The following is a 16,952-nucleotide window of genomic DNA, read 5'->3' as shown; positions in this document are numbered from 1 at the left end:
GAAATGGGGAACATGCTTTGTAAAAAAGATAGGTGGAACAGGACCAGGGTATGTCTGCCAGGGGCAAAGGTTGATGACGTTGTAGAGCGAATATCATCTTTTAAGGGCACAAAAGGTGATATAGTTGTACACGTTGGCACTAATAATATTAAGAGTAGGAGACCGGCAGAATTACTTAACAAGTACAGGTCACTGTTGAACAAAAGCCGAGAATTAGGGTTGAGTTTGAAAGTGTCTGCAATTCTGCCCAGACACGATAGGAGGGAGTATATGATGAGAGCCTTGTCGATCAATTCGGCCCTGGAAAGATTGTGCAAGGCTCAAGGGGTAGAATTTTTTTCAGCCTGGACTGTACTTGTTAACAGGAGAGATTGCTTCTACAGGGATGGGATACACTTAAATAGAAAGGGTGCAAGAATATTTGCTGATGCTATCGAGGCAGTGTTAGGTGGGTCGGAAAACTGCTAGCTTGGGGGGAGACAAAGACCAATAGATTGACAGTAGCCACTGGCAGAGGTGAAAGAGATTCTTGCACTGCTTCTATTAGAATGAGCAGAAGCCTGAAAAACAAGATGCATGGTATTTCAGAGACTGCTGGGAGCCACTGCGGTACAAATAAACACATGGGTTGTGTTAGGGTAGCTAAGAATAGAAACAGGTGCAGGTATACTTGCGTGTACACCAATGCTAGGAGTTTAGTAAATAAATTTGATGAATTTGAGGTATTGCTCAAAACATCAAAGGCAGATATTGTTGGGATATCAGAGACGTGGTGTCACACAGATATAAGGGATGCAGAACTGGAATTTGGGGAGTACAACGTCTACAGAAAGGATAGGAAGGGGGGAGGGGTTATGCTGTTAGTTAATAAACACATAAAAACCAAGGAAGTGAAGCCAGTCGACATCGCTGGACAGTGCAGTGTTGAGTCAGTTTGGTGTGACATAAGCATTGGGAGATCAAAATTGAGAGTAGGAGTGTGCTATAGGCCTAATGACTCTGATGAGTATAATAAGGAACTGTACAGGGAAATAGAGTGGGCTAGTAAATCAGAGAGTCTTATAATGGGAGATTTTAATTTCCCAGATATTGACTGGAATTTGGGGGCTGGTTACTCACACACTAGCAGGGCTTTTGTGGATTTATTGGATGATTGTTTTCTACATCAGCATGTTCAGGAGGCAACTAGAGGGAGTAATACTCTTGATTTGATTATCAGCAGTGATTCTTCATGCATTAAGAATCTGCAGATAAATGAACCACTAGGTGGTAGTGATCACAGTGTGCTGAAGTGGGATTTACTGAAAGAGGTAACTACCATTAGGGGTAAAGGGAAGGGTTATTGCTTCCGTAAAGGCGACTACGATGGACTGAGACAGTATTTAAATTCTATACAGTGGGACCAACTGATGATGTTACCAACAGCAAATTCAAAATGGGAAGCATTCAAAGAACGTATCTTGGAAGCTACTAGGCTTTACATACCAACTAAGAAATATTGTTCAAGGTTTAGGCCAAAATGGATGTCAGATGAACTAATGAGGCATATGGCAGAGAAGAAAAATGCATGGGATACTTACAAATTAACACATGACACAGAAGCCTATGATAGATACAAGTTGATATGCAACCAAGTTACAAAGGAGGTTAGGCAGGCGAAGGCAGATTACGAGAAATCCTTGGCAAGGGATGCAAAGAAAAACAGCAAAGAGTTCTTTACTTATGTAAACTCTAGAAGGAAGGGGATGAATCAGATTGGTCCACTTGATATTGATGGGTCAACTGTTGATGATCCTGCTCAGGTAGCTAACAAACTAAATGAATATTTTGCATCGACATTCACACATGAGGAGTTATTCAGCAAGGGGAATGCCAGAGGTGTATTCAACTCTAGCAGTAAGCTACAGAATCTTGAAATAACTGGGAGTAAAGTGGAGGAGAAACTGTTGAAGATAAACACAAGAAAGGCACCCGGGGTGGATGGGATCTATCCAGTTATATTAAAGGAGGCAGCAAGGGAAGTAAGCAAACCCTTAGCCATAATTATGAGAGCTTCCTTGGACTCAGGGGAGGTACCCATAGACTGGAAATGTGCAAATGTGACCCCAATTCACAAAGGAGGATCAAAGGCTGACACAAGTAACTATAGACCTGTGAGCTTAACTTCTGTTCCAGGAAAATTAATGGAGGCACTGGTTAAAGAAGCACTGCAGGATCATTTAGACAAGACTTCAGTTATAGCTCAGACACAGCATGGTTTTGTTAAGGGGAAGTCTTGCCTGACCAACTTGATTGGATACTATGATGCAGTCACAAAAGAACTGGATGCAGGGAATAACTTTGATATTATATACTTGGATCTTAGAAAGGCTTTTGATACTGTTGCACATGGAAGACTGCTACACAAATTGCAGCAGTGTGACATTGGAGGCAAATTGCTGCTATGGATAAAGGGGTGGTTGAGTGGGAGAAGACAGAGCAATGGACACTGCTCATCGTGGACTAATGTTATTAGTGGAGTCCCTCAGGGCTCAGTGTTGGGTCCATTATTGTTTTCTGTATTTATAAATGATATTGATGATGGTATATGAAGCTTAATGTCCAAGTTTGCAGACGATACAAAGGTTGGCAGGGTTGTCAAGGACACTACTGACACTATGCTGCTGCAACAGGATCTGGAAAGGTTGAGCAGATGGGCTGAGAGGTGGCAAATGAAGTTTAACATTGACAAATGTAAAGTACTACACACGGGAAACAGCAACCCCAGAGCAACGTATCAACTCTGTGGTACTACACTGACAGTGGTAGAGAATGAAAGGGACTTGGGGGTGGTTGTGCAGGCAGATATGAAGTTCTCTGAGCAGTGCAGACGGGCTGCAAGTGTAGCTCATGGAGTATTGTCAATGATATACAGGAATTTTTCCAGCAGGGATAAGGAGGTGATTATTCCATTGTATAAGGCGATGGTCAGGCCACACCTAGAGTACTGTATACAGGTCTGGAGGCCTCATTTCAAGAAGGATGTAGAGCTGCTGGAACGAGTACAGAGAAGGGCAACAAGATTAGTGAATGGAACAAAGGGGTGCTCTTACGAAGAAAGGCTTAAGTTTTGCAAATTACAGTGTCTGGAGACTAGGCACCAGCGAGGTGATCTGATAGAGGTGTATAAAGCCTTGAATGGTTTAAGCATGCTCAATGCTGATGGGATTCTTCCTCTAGCTCAGAAAAATCACCTGAGAGGGCATAAATTCAAATTGAGGAAAGACAGATGTAGGATAGACGTGCGGAAATTTGCCTTTAGCCAGCGGGTGGTTGGTTGGTGGAACAGACTTCCATCCCTTGTGGTGGAGGTTGATAGCCTAAATAAGTTTAAGGCTCAGCTGGACAGGTATTTTGAACGAACAGAGGGGTGAAGTGGAAGTGGGTTTTTTTTTTTGGCTGATGCTGCATAAGCTTGCTTTCTTGCATCAAATGCCCCTACTAATGCTAATGCTAATGCTAATTAGATTTGCATCAACAGTTTCATTTGTTTATTTGCTTTATCAAAATGTTTCAAGATCTTTAAAATTAAAATCATTAAGGACTCTCTAATTTCACCATTTTGTTTTCCTCATTACACTGTTGTGTAGTTTTTTATGTTCTTTTTATTGGGATTATTGATTATCTTTTCTAAACAAACAAAATGATTGGGGCAACTTTTTCCTAACACATCATATGTTTATTTACTATGCATAGTAAATATGCATATTTACTTCTTGCACAAAATTGTCAGCTTATTCTGACCACTTTTTTCAAGAAAGTTGCTTTATTAATTTACATTTCTCACTTAAATAATTCCATTTACTTTTAAATTTAAAAAAAATGATGTGAAAAATAAATACAGAAATAAAAAAAAAATAAATAAAACTAAAATAATTATTCTTTACACCATTCTGGCACATTTCCATCAAATTCAAAAAATGACAGTGAATAAATTTGGCCAAGGCATATTTTGATTTTATTAGCACTAGTAGTCCTTTTACTGGCACCTCCGTAGCCAGGTGGGAAGGAGCACAAGTGCGCAGCACACACTTCTTGATTAGACCGGGGTTCAAGCCCGTCACCACCAAATATGGAGGATGCGGAAAGGTCAGGGATTGACCACCACATATTCCCGGAGCAACATGGCCTTAGTTGCTAATGCTCCTAAAAACCAAATAACAACAACAATAACAAATCCTTTTACATTTGGGGGGGGGGGGGCTCACATCTGGTAAGTTTGGGCTTGACATATCCAGGGCTTCTGGATATGCCAAGTTGGATATATCAATTATCATCTTTTCTTTCTTAATGATTTTCTTTTACCTCTAACTCTTGTTTTTACTTTTTTAATGAAAGGAGTCCTCTCTCTCTCAGGGTGCTTGTCCCATCCAAATTGTTGACAGTTAGGGAAGGTTATGGGAAATTTCTCCCAACTATTTTATCCTTAGTTATGGCATATAGCTCAATGAGATCTGGCATTTGGACCTTATCAGCGAGCCAAGGTGTGAGACATATCATGGAGAAAACAATTCTTCCAGGTTTAGCAGCAAAAGTTCCAAAGTTTGAGCAGAAATGGTAAGGAGAGAAGGAGAAAGATAGGTTTAGGACAGTTAGGATAGGCAAATTGGAGTAATTGAATGAGAAATGGAATGAATAAAATAGATATTGTGGGTTTTGTGAGACAAAATGGAAGTATAAAGGGAAGATTATTATTATGATTATTTCTCTTATATTATTTCTCCCTGGTTGGGGGGTTTCACCACGTGACAGGTATTGCTACCAAGTACACAGGGTGGAACGGCCTCCGTAGCTGAGTGGTCAGGAGCAGGAGTTCAGTAGCACACGCTCTTTGAGTAGACCGGGGTTCAAACCCCTGACTGCTGAATACGGTCGATCTGCCAACCCGCACTGGATCAGCGTGAGAGATTATGGTCCATTTCCCTCTGCATGAATTGTTGAGGAGGCTTCCATCCTGCAGTGAGTTGATAAATGGCTGCACTTTACCTTTTTTGTTTTTTTACACAGGGTGGTGGTTGTTGTTATGTCTTGTGTTACTGTTGGTCGAAGAACTCTCTGACTATCCTACAGGTGTTCAGGATTGCGATTTTCTAGAGTTCCTTGTAGGTTCATTGGTCGACCTATTGCTGCTAGGCTGTTATGTAGGGTCCTTAGCACCATACCTGTGGTTCACACGATGATCGGGATGGTTGTTACTTGTTGCATATGCCACATCTCTTTGATCTCCTGTCTTAGGTTTGTGTACTTCCTGATTTTTTTCCCTATGGGTTTTCTGCAGGTTGCCAGTGTTGGATACCGCTATTTCAATCAGCTAGGTAGCCTCTTCCGTCTTGTCCACAAGGGTTATGTCCGATCTGTTGTGTGTGATTGTCCTATCCATTATTATAGTGCGGTCCCAGTACACTTTGGTACACTTTCTTCGATCAACTGGTATTTCCTTGCTAGCTTCCGATGTATTATCCTGGCTACCTGGTCATGTCTATGAGTGTACTCTGAGTGAACACTTTGCACCCTGTGATGATGTGTTGGATCGTTTCTGAGGCCAGTTGGCATCAAAAAGCACTCCAGGCTGCTTGGTGATGTATTTTCTATAGTTCCTGGTGTTGATTACCTGGTCTTGGATGGCGTGCATGAATCCTTCAGTCTTGAGGAAGAGCATCCCACTTGTGAGCAATGCATTGGAAGCAGTTTCATCTATGTGATCTTGATGGAGATCATTGTAGTGTCTGCCATGGAGTGTCATCTCTGCCCATCATTCTAGCTTCGTTTGTTCCTCCTGGTTGGGGGGGGGACTCCTCACTTAGGTTGAGTAGGGTATACCACTTGTCTGTCTTCCTTATGGCCTGCTGGACAGTCTGCAGCTGGTAGTTTTGGTTGACTAATTTTCCCTGGTGCAATCCGTGGGTCTCACATTTGTCTAGACCAAATTCCATCCTAATATCATTGCTAAATTCTTCGGTGATCTGGAGTAGTTGCTGGAGGTGCTTCTCGGTTCCCACGTAGAGCTTGATGTCATTCATGTACATCAGGTGGGTGAGGGTGTACAGGTTCTTCCTTCTTTCTTTGCAATTATACCCATACTTGCTACCGTTGAGCATGGTGAATAGTGGGGTGAAGTGCTAGACAGGACCACAATTGGCTCAGGGGCATTTCCCTGAAAGATTCCTCACCTGATGGGGATTGGCCTGGTTGTGATGTTTTCGACCTTAATGGTGGTACTCCATTTCGCCATCATTTCTCCTAGGAAGTTTGTCACAATCGGATTGATTTTGTAGATGTTCAGTGCCTCTGTTAGCCAGGGGCGCCTCCGTAGCCAGGTGGGAAGGAGCAACAGTGCGTAGTGCACGCTTATTGATTAGACCGGGATTCAAGCCCGTCACCACCAAATATGGAGGATGCGGAAAGGTCAGGGAATGACCCCCGCATATCCTGGAGCAATATGGCCTTAGTTGCTAATGCTCCTAAAAACCAAATAACAAACAACAAACAATCTATTAGCCAGCTGTGAGACACGGAGTTGAAGGCCTTGCGATAATCGATGTAGGCCATGTACATGTTGCGGCATCTTGTAGGCTTGCTCCATAATGTATAGGCAAATTGGAGTAATTGAAATGAGAAGTGGAATGAATAAAATAAATATGTTGTGAGGTTTGTGAGACAAAATGGAAGAATAAATTGAAGATTATTATTATTATTAGCCAAATGGTGCAAGGAAGCCTGAGGCTTATGCTGCACCAGCCAAAAAAAAATTCTGAGTTACCCTGAGAGAGAGAGAGATAGAAGTAGAAGGGAATCACCAAGAAAGAGAAGAATGATGATATCCAGCTCAGGACCCTGTGTGTGTGTGTGCCAAGCTCATACTAACCAGATGTAACCCCCCCTGGGTTAAATGGGGTAAGGCTACAAATAATGAGAATATAAATGGAGTAGGAGTTGTTTTGGATAAACAGGTATCTGAATATATTGAAGAGATGGAATACAGCCATTCCCCGACTTACGTAAGGGCTGTGTTCCGCGGAACTCTATGTAAGTCAGAATTTTCCTGAATGCTTATGCAGCACTCACAAATTTGATTGAAGCGAAAAAGGAAATGTTTGACGAACATGTAAAGAGAATTATTTATTCAATTTTTTTATCTCATGCGCAGGAAAAATTACAAAAGTGTATAAAATTTCAAAATTATAAAATTACATAAAGAGAGCGGAGACAGGCATAACATCAGCAAGTTTTATCTTTCAAGCATTGTTGCCAGAATTAACTCTCCAGCTGATAAGCATGTCACTGTGGAAGTTGAGGGCTGTGGAGATTTAGAAGGGGTTTTTTCCAACACTTCACAAAATTTCTCTGCAGCTACAGAATCGGCACTGGGGATATCACCGCATACTTTAATGTTTTGGAAACTAGCACGATGCTTTAACCTATTAAACCACACGTTGCTTGCCATGAACTTCACCTGGGGTTCACTATACTTATCCTTAATATCTTCATAAATACTTCTTGCTTTTGCTTGAATGGTCATTGGACTCAGGGGCACTTGTTTCTGAATCTGATTTTCCATCCATAATATTAATAGCTTTTCCATCTTCGATATAGCACCTGATCACTGTTTATCTTAAATGCATTGATCCTTTAACATGTTTTTTTATATGTGCACTGTCCCTTAAAATAGTATTCGCTGTTGAAGCAGCGAGACCTAATTCATTGCAATAGATGACAAACTTTGTCCTGCTTCGTACTTCTTAATCATTTTCATCTTCATTTCTAAATCAATTTTGTTTGGTTTCCTAGCACTGTAACCACATGCATTTTCCATTGTTCCCTTTCCCTTCACCATTGTAATAAGTAAATAGGAATGAAGAGAAGATTCTGAAAATTTATTTGTTTTTATATGATTGAAGATTTCAGCGAAGGAGAACTCATTTCACCGTAATACCTTAACGTAAAAACCCACACAATTCCAGTTATCGGTATTATCGCCAATGCAATAAGATTGAGTTTACTACCCGTTTATAATAGATTGCGCTAACAGAAAAGCCCAATAAACCAGAAAGTGCAGATTGTTTTTATTGTTTTATGGTAGTAACTTCCAGAAATGTGTTTTAGAAAAATATCACAAAAGCATTCAAAATTTATCCTTATAACAAAACATATGATAACGATGAAAGTGTAGTGCAATTTCCATTATAAAAATGACCTTTTAGAGAGATAAATAGCTTAGTTATACAGCAAAAATTTCACCTTCCGTGGTCTTGGAATGAATTACCAAAAAAAAACAATGTATTATTGGGTCCATATTACGATATTTTCATTTATTCCTACGGGATGCAAAATACATTTCCACAATTTTTTTAAGTTTGCATCGGCTGGCAAAAACTTTCGTAAAGTCAAATTTCCGTAAGTCGGACAGTGGCTGTATATTAATGTTAGATTTATAGTTGTAAGAATTAAGGTGGCACCAAAAGCAGGTATCTGAAGTACAAGTATGTATGCAACATAAGACCATGAGGAAGAGGAGATTAAGGAGGGTTGCTAATATTTATGAGCTACTAGGAAATGTAATTGAGAGAGAGACCAGGCAGATAGATTTTAGTAATTGTGGGTGGGTGATTATAATGCCATGATTGGAGAAGGAAATTATGTAGGACAATGTACGCTGGAAAGTTGGAATCAGAGAGAAGAAAGGTTATTGGAGTTTTTTAAGCAGAATGGTCTAATGCTAACAAATACTTGGTTTAGACAGCATAAAAGAAGGAGTTATACATGGAAAATGTCTTGAGACAGAAGTAGATTTCAGCTTGACTGTATCTTGATATGGAACAGACACAGAAATAGAGTAAAGAACTTGCATGCATACCCAGGACCAGACATATTCTGATCATAATATTGTGATAATGGATGTGGAATTAAAGTTGAAAAGGATAACAAGAGCAAAGAAAGGTAGAAGATGGAGCATTAAGAAAATAAGATGATGATATCATTAAGAGGGTGGTAGGTGGAAAGGGTTGATTGAATGGATAAGCAAAGTACATGGTAAATGGATAAATTTATTAGATGACATAAAGAAAATATCTAAATAGGATATAGGTAAGACCTAAGAAATCAGGATATAAGTAAACCTAAGAATAAGGAAATGGGTAAAATACTAATACTGACAATGGTAGGGGAGATATGAGTGATTAAAAATAGGCTTTAGTGAGTAACAGATAAAGCAAGAGAGGAGTGGTGGGATAAATTTTGTAGGGAATTAGAAAGATTAAGAAAATATGATTTATAGTTTGAGTGAGTTAGGAATATGTGCAGTTGTTATAGAGAAAAAAAATAGGGAGAAATAAAGATGTTAAAATAATCAGAGGAAATAAGAGGGAGGTAGGTGGAATATATAAAGCAGTTATGTGAGTCCAGTGAGCAGCAGAAATAGGATGACAGAATTATGTAGGTTAATGTATGATAAATATGAACAAATGGGTTTGCCATATATATATATGGCCATCACCATAAATAATATGAATGAAAAGGAAAAACCGTGTTGTGAAAAATAAAAGTTAAATTTGGTATTGTATATAGCAAAGACAATGCTAACAGTATTAAACAGAAGAATAATAAGAAGAATGGAGGTAGCATAGTATTGTGACACTTTGCAGTTTGCACTATTTATATTATAATATAGCCTAGCTGGTCAGAATAAGTTATAGCATGGCATGACCTCCCCCACTGTAACAGATGTCACCTAGAGAGTTGCTAATAACTTAACAGTTTAAAGCCAACAAATGTTGGCAGTCTTCAGGAAAATAAAAATTTTGAATGCAAAGTGAAATTTGTAATTTCTTTCCTGCTATCACGTAAGTGCAGCTTTTAACCCAGTAGTGGTCACTTTGGTGAATTCCATCCACTAAATTGCTAAATTTAGAAATAAAAATATCTGTTAAAGTGACATCAGTGTGAATTTTAGTATTCCTTCATTATTAGTTTGGCTTTTAAACTGTATCATTAATTCTTGTGTTAAAGAAGTTTGGCCATTAAAAGAATAAAATAAAAGTTTTTGTTAGGTTTCTGAAGCTAATTCTTGCATATAATTAACAAATGCACTAAAGAAGAATTTTAAATTAGCAGTGTCTGTAATATTCAGTAAAAGAAGTGTGCTAGCACAATTTTTGATTGGAAGCAAGTGAATGGAAACTTTTGCAAGCATCAGACATTGTTTACATTAGCAGTAAGTTTTTTATGAAACCCTATGTTGTTTCTTTCAAGTTTCACTCACTGACAGTGAAGATAATGCCAAAATGCAGGCATTAAAAAAAAAACAAAACATTTTATAAAAAGCACGTGTAAGGCAGGTACAGGCAGTTCTCACTTTACGAGTTCCCGGATTTACAAGTTTTTTTCCCCCCCAAGTATTAAGCATCAACAAAATCGAAAATATGAACATTAATTGCAAAATATGAACGTTAAACATTCATAAATACTGCATTTCAAACCATGTACATAACTATATAATACACTGTACCCCACTTTACGATATTAATCAGTTCCAGAGACACCATTGTATCATTAAAATATCGCAATGTGAACCCAATAACACATTGCTTTTTTGGTAATTCGTTTCAAAATCTCGGAAGTTAAAATTTTCGCTGTATAACTAAGCTATTTATCTCTCTAAAATGTTATTTTTAAGGTCACGAGCGTGACCTTAAGGCCTTAAGGTCATAAGAGTGATTTGTAAATTGTATTAGTTATCAATTAAAATCATTAAATGCACTAAACTTTCATCGTTATCATATGTTCCATTATAAGAATCAATTTTAAACGCCTTTGTGATATTTTTCTAAAGCACATTTCTGGAGGTCATGACCATAAAACAATAAAAACAATTTGCACTTTCTGGTTTATTGGGCTTTTCTATTACTGCAAGAAATTATAAACGGGTAAACGTGATCTTTTTGCATTTCCAAAAATTCCAATAGCTGGAATTGTGTAGTTTTTTACGTTATTATGTTGAAATGTGTTTCCCCTTTACTTCAATCAATCTTCAATCATATAAAAAACATAAATAAATTTTCAGAATCTTCTCTTCGTTCGTTTTTTCTTTAAGCTTCGTAAACTTGTAACTCCATGCGAATCGTGTTAGTTGCAATTTGTTTGTGCTGTTAAAAAATGCTTATGCATTCAATCATGAAATTTATAATTAAAAGAGAAGACTATCTTGGAAACAAACGCCTCTTGAAACATTTCTGAAGAAGACGACTCATTGTGCAACAAACCAACAAATGCCGAGCCAATAATGAGTGATCAATGAGTGTGCATTTAGTCGATGGTGATGATGAAGAATAAACATTCTTTAACATTTGTAAGTCGTAAATAATTTCTCTATTATTATAATTTGCTTGATTTTACAGGCTACATTTTTATTTCTTTTGATAAATCAATCATTGTTCATTGTTTAAACATGAACTAATTAACTAATTAATTTCATTGTTGAGAACGTATCCCCTATTTTTAACATTATGTCTATGGGAAATTAATTCCCGCTTTATGAGTTTTCGCTTTACAAGCATGGAACGAATTAACTCGTAAAGTCAAGAACTACCTGTATTTATGCATTTATTATGCAAGGGAGGTATATTTAAAAATAATTAAAAATATGTTTCCAATGGAAAAAAATGAATTTTTCTCATTTGTGCTGATAAAATTGGAAATTAAAATTCTATTAAAAAAGTGAACAAGTGAACAATACAAAAGGCACCACACCTAATGGTTTCATGTATTTAGCACACCAGCTGGAGTTTAATATAAAATAATAATGGGTGTGAGGTTTGAAATATTTTATTATTTTATGAAATAATGAAATATTTTTATTTAATAATTTAATATTAATTTTAATGATTTAATATTTTAATAATTAATATTATATTGTTATTATATTAATATTATAATTAATAGTAATATTTTTGTAATAATGAAATGCTTTATATGCCATAATTTATATTTAAATTATGACATATAAAGGTAATATATAATTTATTTCATTTTGAAATGTGTAGATTAGTGAAAATGCATCATTTTTTGAAGTAATTTTAATAAGTGAAGAGAAAGAAAAATACATTCAAAAGGTCTTAAGGTCTTACTTTATCTGAATAAAATATTGTGTTTAATAGTATTATTAGATGGGATTGGCAAATAATCCCATCTAAGTCCCATAATCCCATCCCAGTCACTCTTTTGTAATAAAATATACAAACTTTTGTTTAATGAAAATCCACAATCATGAAAAATTAAGTATGATGTAGCTGAGTGATCAAATGCAGGAATGGAGTATTACACCTGTTTGAGTTTGCTCTTAAGTACAGTTAATGATAATATTTTTGGCAAAATGCTTATTATAAGCTCTTGAGGTCATGCAAGTGTATAAACTGAACATTTATTTATATAAGAACACTAAGGCGAACTTCCACACATCTATTCTACAACTTAGGAAAGACAATTGTAGAATAGATGTGTGGAAGTTTGCCTTTAGCTAGTGGGTAGTTGATTGCTGGAACAGACTTTCATCTGTTGTGGAAGTTGATAGCTTAAATAAATTTAAGGCTGAACTAGGCAAACATTTGGAGTGACCGGATGGGTGAAATGGAAAGGTTTTTTTTTTTTTTTTTTTCGTGGATGCGCTTGCTTTCTTGCATTATATGCCTCAGCTAATGCTAATTTCTGTTGTAGCATGGATCACTTGACATTTTAGACAGATAAGGTTTCACATCTTTGTAATCAACAAAGAAACTGAAACTAACATTATGCATTCGTAATTGATATTTGCATCCATTAAATCAGCAATAAAGAGTATAATTAAAGTATGCTTAGGAAGTTAAATATTATTTATTATTTACTGATTATTGTGATTTTCTGAATAAGTACAAATGTTTTCTTCTTACTTTATTACTTATAATATAAAAAGAATTGTTTGACAAAAATATTTTTATATCTTAAATCTTATTTTGCAACTATGTTTCAATGAATTTTACTATATTTTGTGATCCTCATCCCCTTCCCCTCACCCTTAGCCCGGTGACATACTTGAAACCTCAAGTTGTCAAATTTGTGAATGCCGACTACAGGGACATTCTATCTGTCAGCCAATCGTTTGTCCCTCATGTATGGAGGTAAGGTGTTTTTTATGCATTTCATAACTCAATAATTTGATATACTGATTAAAAATTTATGGCAAAATATCTATTACCTTCATTCTGAATTAAAATCACTATTCCTAAATTCTGTGATCATAATTTTTGGAAAATAAGATAGCTGCCAACTGTTAGCATAGCTGTCAACTCTCTGGATGTACAACAGAGAAACCATCCTTTTTATTTAATTTGACCTTTCTCCTTCTTTCCATTGCAACATAATTGGTGACAAAGTGTATTTTGCAAAAATTCAGTTTTTCTCCATGTTTTTTTTTTATTATCATAATCATGTACATTAAAATTTTATTATCATAATCATGTACATTAAAATTTTATTATCATAATCATGTACATTAAAATTTTATTATCATAATCATGTACATTAAAATTTTATTATCATAATAAACTACATTAAAATTGGATTTTTTCAGGAAAAAAAGCTGAATTTATGCTTAGGTTCATTAATAAATTGGCTGTCAAGTGTGCTAGGATATAATAGCATCATTCACTGTTATATATAGTCATTTCGTAATACTTCTGTAGTACAAAGCTAATTAATGATGTCTTCCAATAAGATGCCAAAGAAATATGATGAAAATCTGAAACAGTAACATGTTTGTCTTGTGTACCATATGTAGATGTGATTTTTCAATTTTAAGTGGCAGGAAACATGATGTAATTAGACATTTGTTAACAAATAAATGTTGACGACATCATGCAGTGCATAAAAAGAAATGCAAGATGTTGCATTTCATATGTGCCAATTGTTTATTTGCATTTTTCTCTGAGTTGTGCTGATCATGCAGGCACATTGGTCAGAAATATATTTTTCCTGATAGGGAAATAGCAAAAAAATATGGTTGCAGAAGAATAAAACAACAGCCATTGTTATTAAATTGCACAAGCAAGGAAAGAAGGTGTAATGATGCCTCTGAAAAATAGGCCATTTTCAATTACTATAGATGACAGTAATCAAAGTGATTCTGAGCTATTCCCATTGTGGTGACTATTTTTAATTTAAAAAATAAAAATAAAAAAGCATCAAGTCGGGAAAAAAAAAGCATCAAGTCGAAACAAACAAAAAAAAAAAAAGAAAGAAAGAAAACTGCTACATTTTTCTTTCCACAAGTATATGATAGCAAAATGGCAGAATTTTTTTGTCTTGCCTTAGGTGGCATATCACAGCAATAGCCTTGCCAGTGGTATCTGACAGAGATCACCAGAATTATCTAAAGGTAATGATTGAGCTTAACTTGTTTTCCCATGTGGTACTATGGTTTTCAGAAGGTTGGTCCCATTCCTATTAAATATATGTATAAAGATCTCATTTACCATGTTTATGATTCCAGTTTAAATTTCCTATATGTATGGGTTTTGTTTTAACCAACCATATTTCCCTATAGGTTAATAATGTCTTCTAACAAAGATTCCCAGTTGTGCCAACAAGCCTATGAGGGGAGATTCTTGGAAATAGTAGCAGTAGTAGTAGTGGTGGCATGTGATGCAAGAAAGCAAATGTATGAGCTTATGCAGCATCAGCCAAAAAAAAAAAATCACACCATTCCCTCCAAATGCCTGTCCAGTTCCTCCTTAAATTTATTCAACCTATCAACTTCCACAACGACAGATGGAAGTTTGTTCCAGCAATTAACCACCCTCTGGCTAAAGGCAAATTTCCGCACATCTATTGTACATCTGTCTTTTCTTAATTTGAATTTATACCCCCTTAGGTTCGTAATCTGAACAAGTGGAAGGATCCCATCAGAATTCAGCATGCTCAACCCATTCAAGGCCTTATATACCTCAATCAGATCACCGCGCAGGTGCCTAGTCTCCAGCCACTGCAATTTGCAGAACTTAAGCCTCTCTTGGTAAGAGGATCCCTTCATTCCCCTCACCAATCTTGTTGCCCTTCTCTGTACACGCTCAAGTAAATCTACATCCTTCCTAAAATGAGGCCTCCAGACCTGTACACAGTACTCAAGGCGTGGCCTAACCATTGCCTTATACAGAGGGATAATCACCTCCTTTTCCCTGCTAGCAAAATTCCTATATATCATTGACAAAACCCCATGACCTGCCCTGGCAGCCTGTCTGCATTGCTCAGAGAACTTCATATCTGCCTGCACAATTACTCGCAGGTCTTTTTCATTTTCTACCACCTTAAGTGTAGTACCACACAGTTGGTACGTTTCTTGGGGTTACTTCTACCTATATGCAGTACTTTGCATTTGTTAAGGTTAAACTTCAGTTGCCACTTCTTAACCCATCTGCCCAAATTATTTAGATCCTGTTGCAGTAGCACACTGCCATTACTGTCATTAACAACCCTGCCAACCTTTGTATCATCTGCAAACTTCGACATTAAGCCTGATATACCTTCATCAGTATCATTGATAAATATACAAAACAACAGTGGACCTAACACTGAACCCTGTGGGACTCCACTAATAACATTAGTCCAAGAAGAGCAGCACCCATTGATTACCACCCTCTGTCTTCTCGCACTTAACCATCCTTTTATCCATTGTAGTAACTTACCCTTAATACCATTCTGCTCCAATTTGTACAATAGTCTTCCATGCACAACAGTGTCAAAAGCTTTCCTGAAATCCAAATATATGATATCAAAATTATTTTTTGCATCCAGTTCCTTTGTAACCACATCATAATATCCTATCAAATTTGTCAGACAAGACTTTCCCTTAACAAACCCATGCTGTGTCTGAATTATTGCTGCAGTCTTGTCTAGATGATCCTGCAATGCATCTTTAACAAGTGACTCCATTATTTTACCCGGAACAGAAGTTAAACTAACTGGCCTGTAATTACTCGTGTCACCCTTTGATCCCCCTTTGTGAATTGGGGATACATTTGCACATCTCCAGTCCGTGGGACCCTCCCCTGAATCCAAGGATGCTCTCATAATTATGGCTAAGGGTTTGCTTAGTTGCTTTGCCGCCTCCTTTAATATGCCATCAAGCCTGTAAGCAGAGATTCTTGGCAGTCGTACCAGCACCAGCAGATGCTGAGCAGCTGGCCATCACTCTTACCACTTACCAGGCAATCGCTAGCAATAAGACTGGAATGCTAAGACATTCCTTTTCAAATGCATGCACTGAAGGAAGAGACCATGACCTGTGATTCCCAAGCCAGTTTACCGAATCATTTCTTATGGTTCTAAGCCAGTTGCAAGAATGATTGAATCATTCCTTATGGTCTGTGTGATCTTTGTCAAGTGCATGAAGAAGATGTTGTCCTTCCTATTTAACTGTGCAGTGGGATCAAAGATATGGATATTGTGTGGATGCTAATATCTCTTCACTACACTCAATATGATATTGTTTATATAAGAGAAAATTTAAATCACATTCAAAGACAGAATAAGTGGCAAGAGAAAACATGTCCTTGACGGACAACATCTAGAGCCTGAGGAAGTGTTGCTGAAGACAACACTTCCTCTTCTGCCAGAAATACCAGTGGACAGACGCATGGTTCAGTCAAAAGCATGCAGCCAATTTTGCCCAAAAGATGAGGTTAAATATTTTAAAACATTGAATGGCTGGATAGAAAAATTCATCTGTACTGTTATCTGCATGGTGAAGGTGCTAGTATGTGTGTAGAGACAATGGATATATAGAAAGTAATTTGCCAGCCATCCTTGAAGAATACTGCCTTGAAAATCTTTTCAGTGCAAATGAGATGGGCCTGTTTTTCCCACCTTTTACCCTATAAAACACTGCA

The 16,952-nt window shown here is 36.9% G+C and overlaps 1 protein-coding gene across 2 annotated transcripts in view; it reads left to right on the top strand.

Annotated features, from left to right (window-relative positions):
* The window catches only part of LOC150091211 (hemocytin-like), a 1,750,539-nt gene that overhangs the window by 1,261,219 nt on the left and 472,368 nt on the right, over positions 1-16,952 (top strand). For both annotated transcript variants that reach the window (XM_090374755.1, XM_090374750.1), the window contains one exon: positions 13,089-13,187. In XM_090374755.1, the coding sequence (XP_090230881.1) occupies positions 13,089-13,187 (99 nt within the window). The remainder of the gene's footprint in view (positions 1-13,088; positions 13,188-16,952) is intronic.

The sequence above is a fragment of the Mastigoproctus giganteus genome, chromosome 1 (genome assembly GCF_048544385.1).
Source record: "Mastigoproctus giganteus isolate SK-2022 chromosome 1, ASM4854438v1, whole genome shotgun sequence".
Taxonomy (NCBI): Eukaryota; Metazoa; Arthropoda; class Arachnida; order Uropygi; family Thelyphonidae; genus Mastigoproctus; species Mastigoproctus giganteus.
This window is presented reverse-complemented; position numbering and strand designations above follow the sequence as displayed.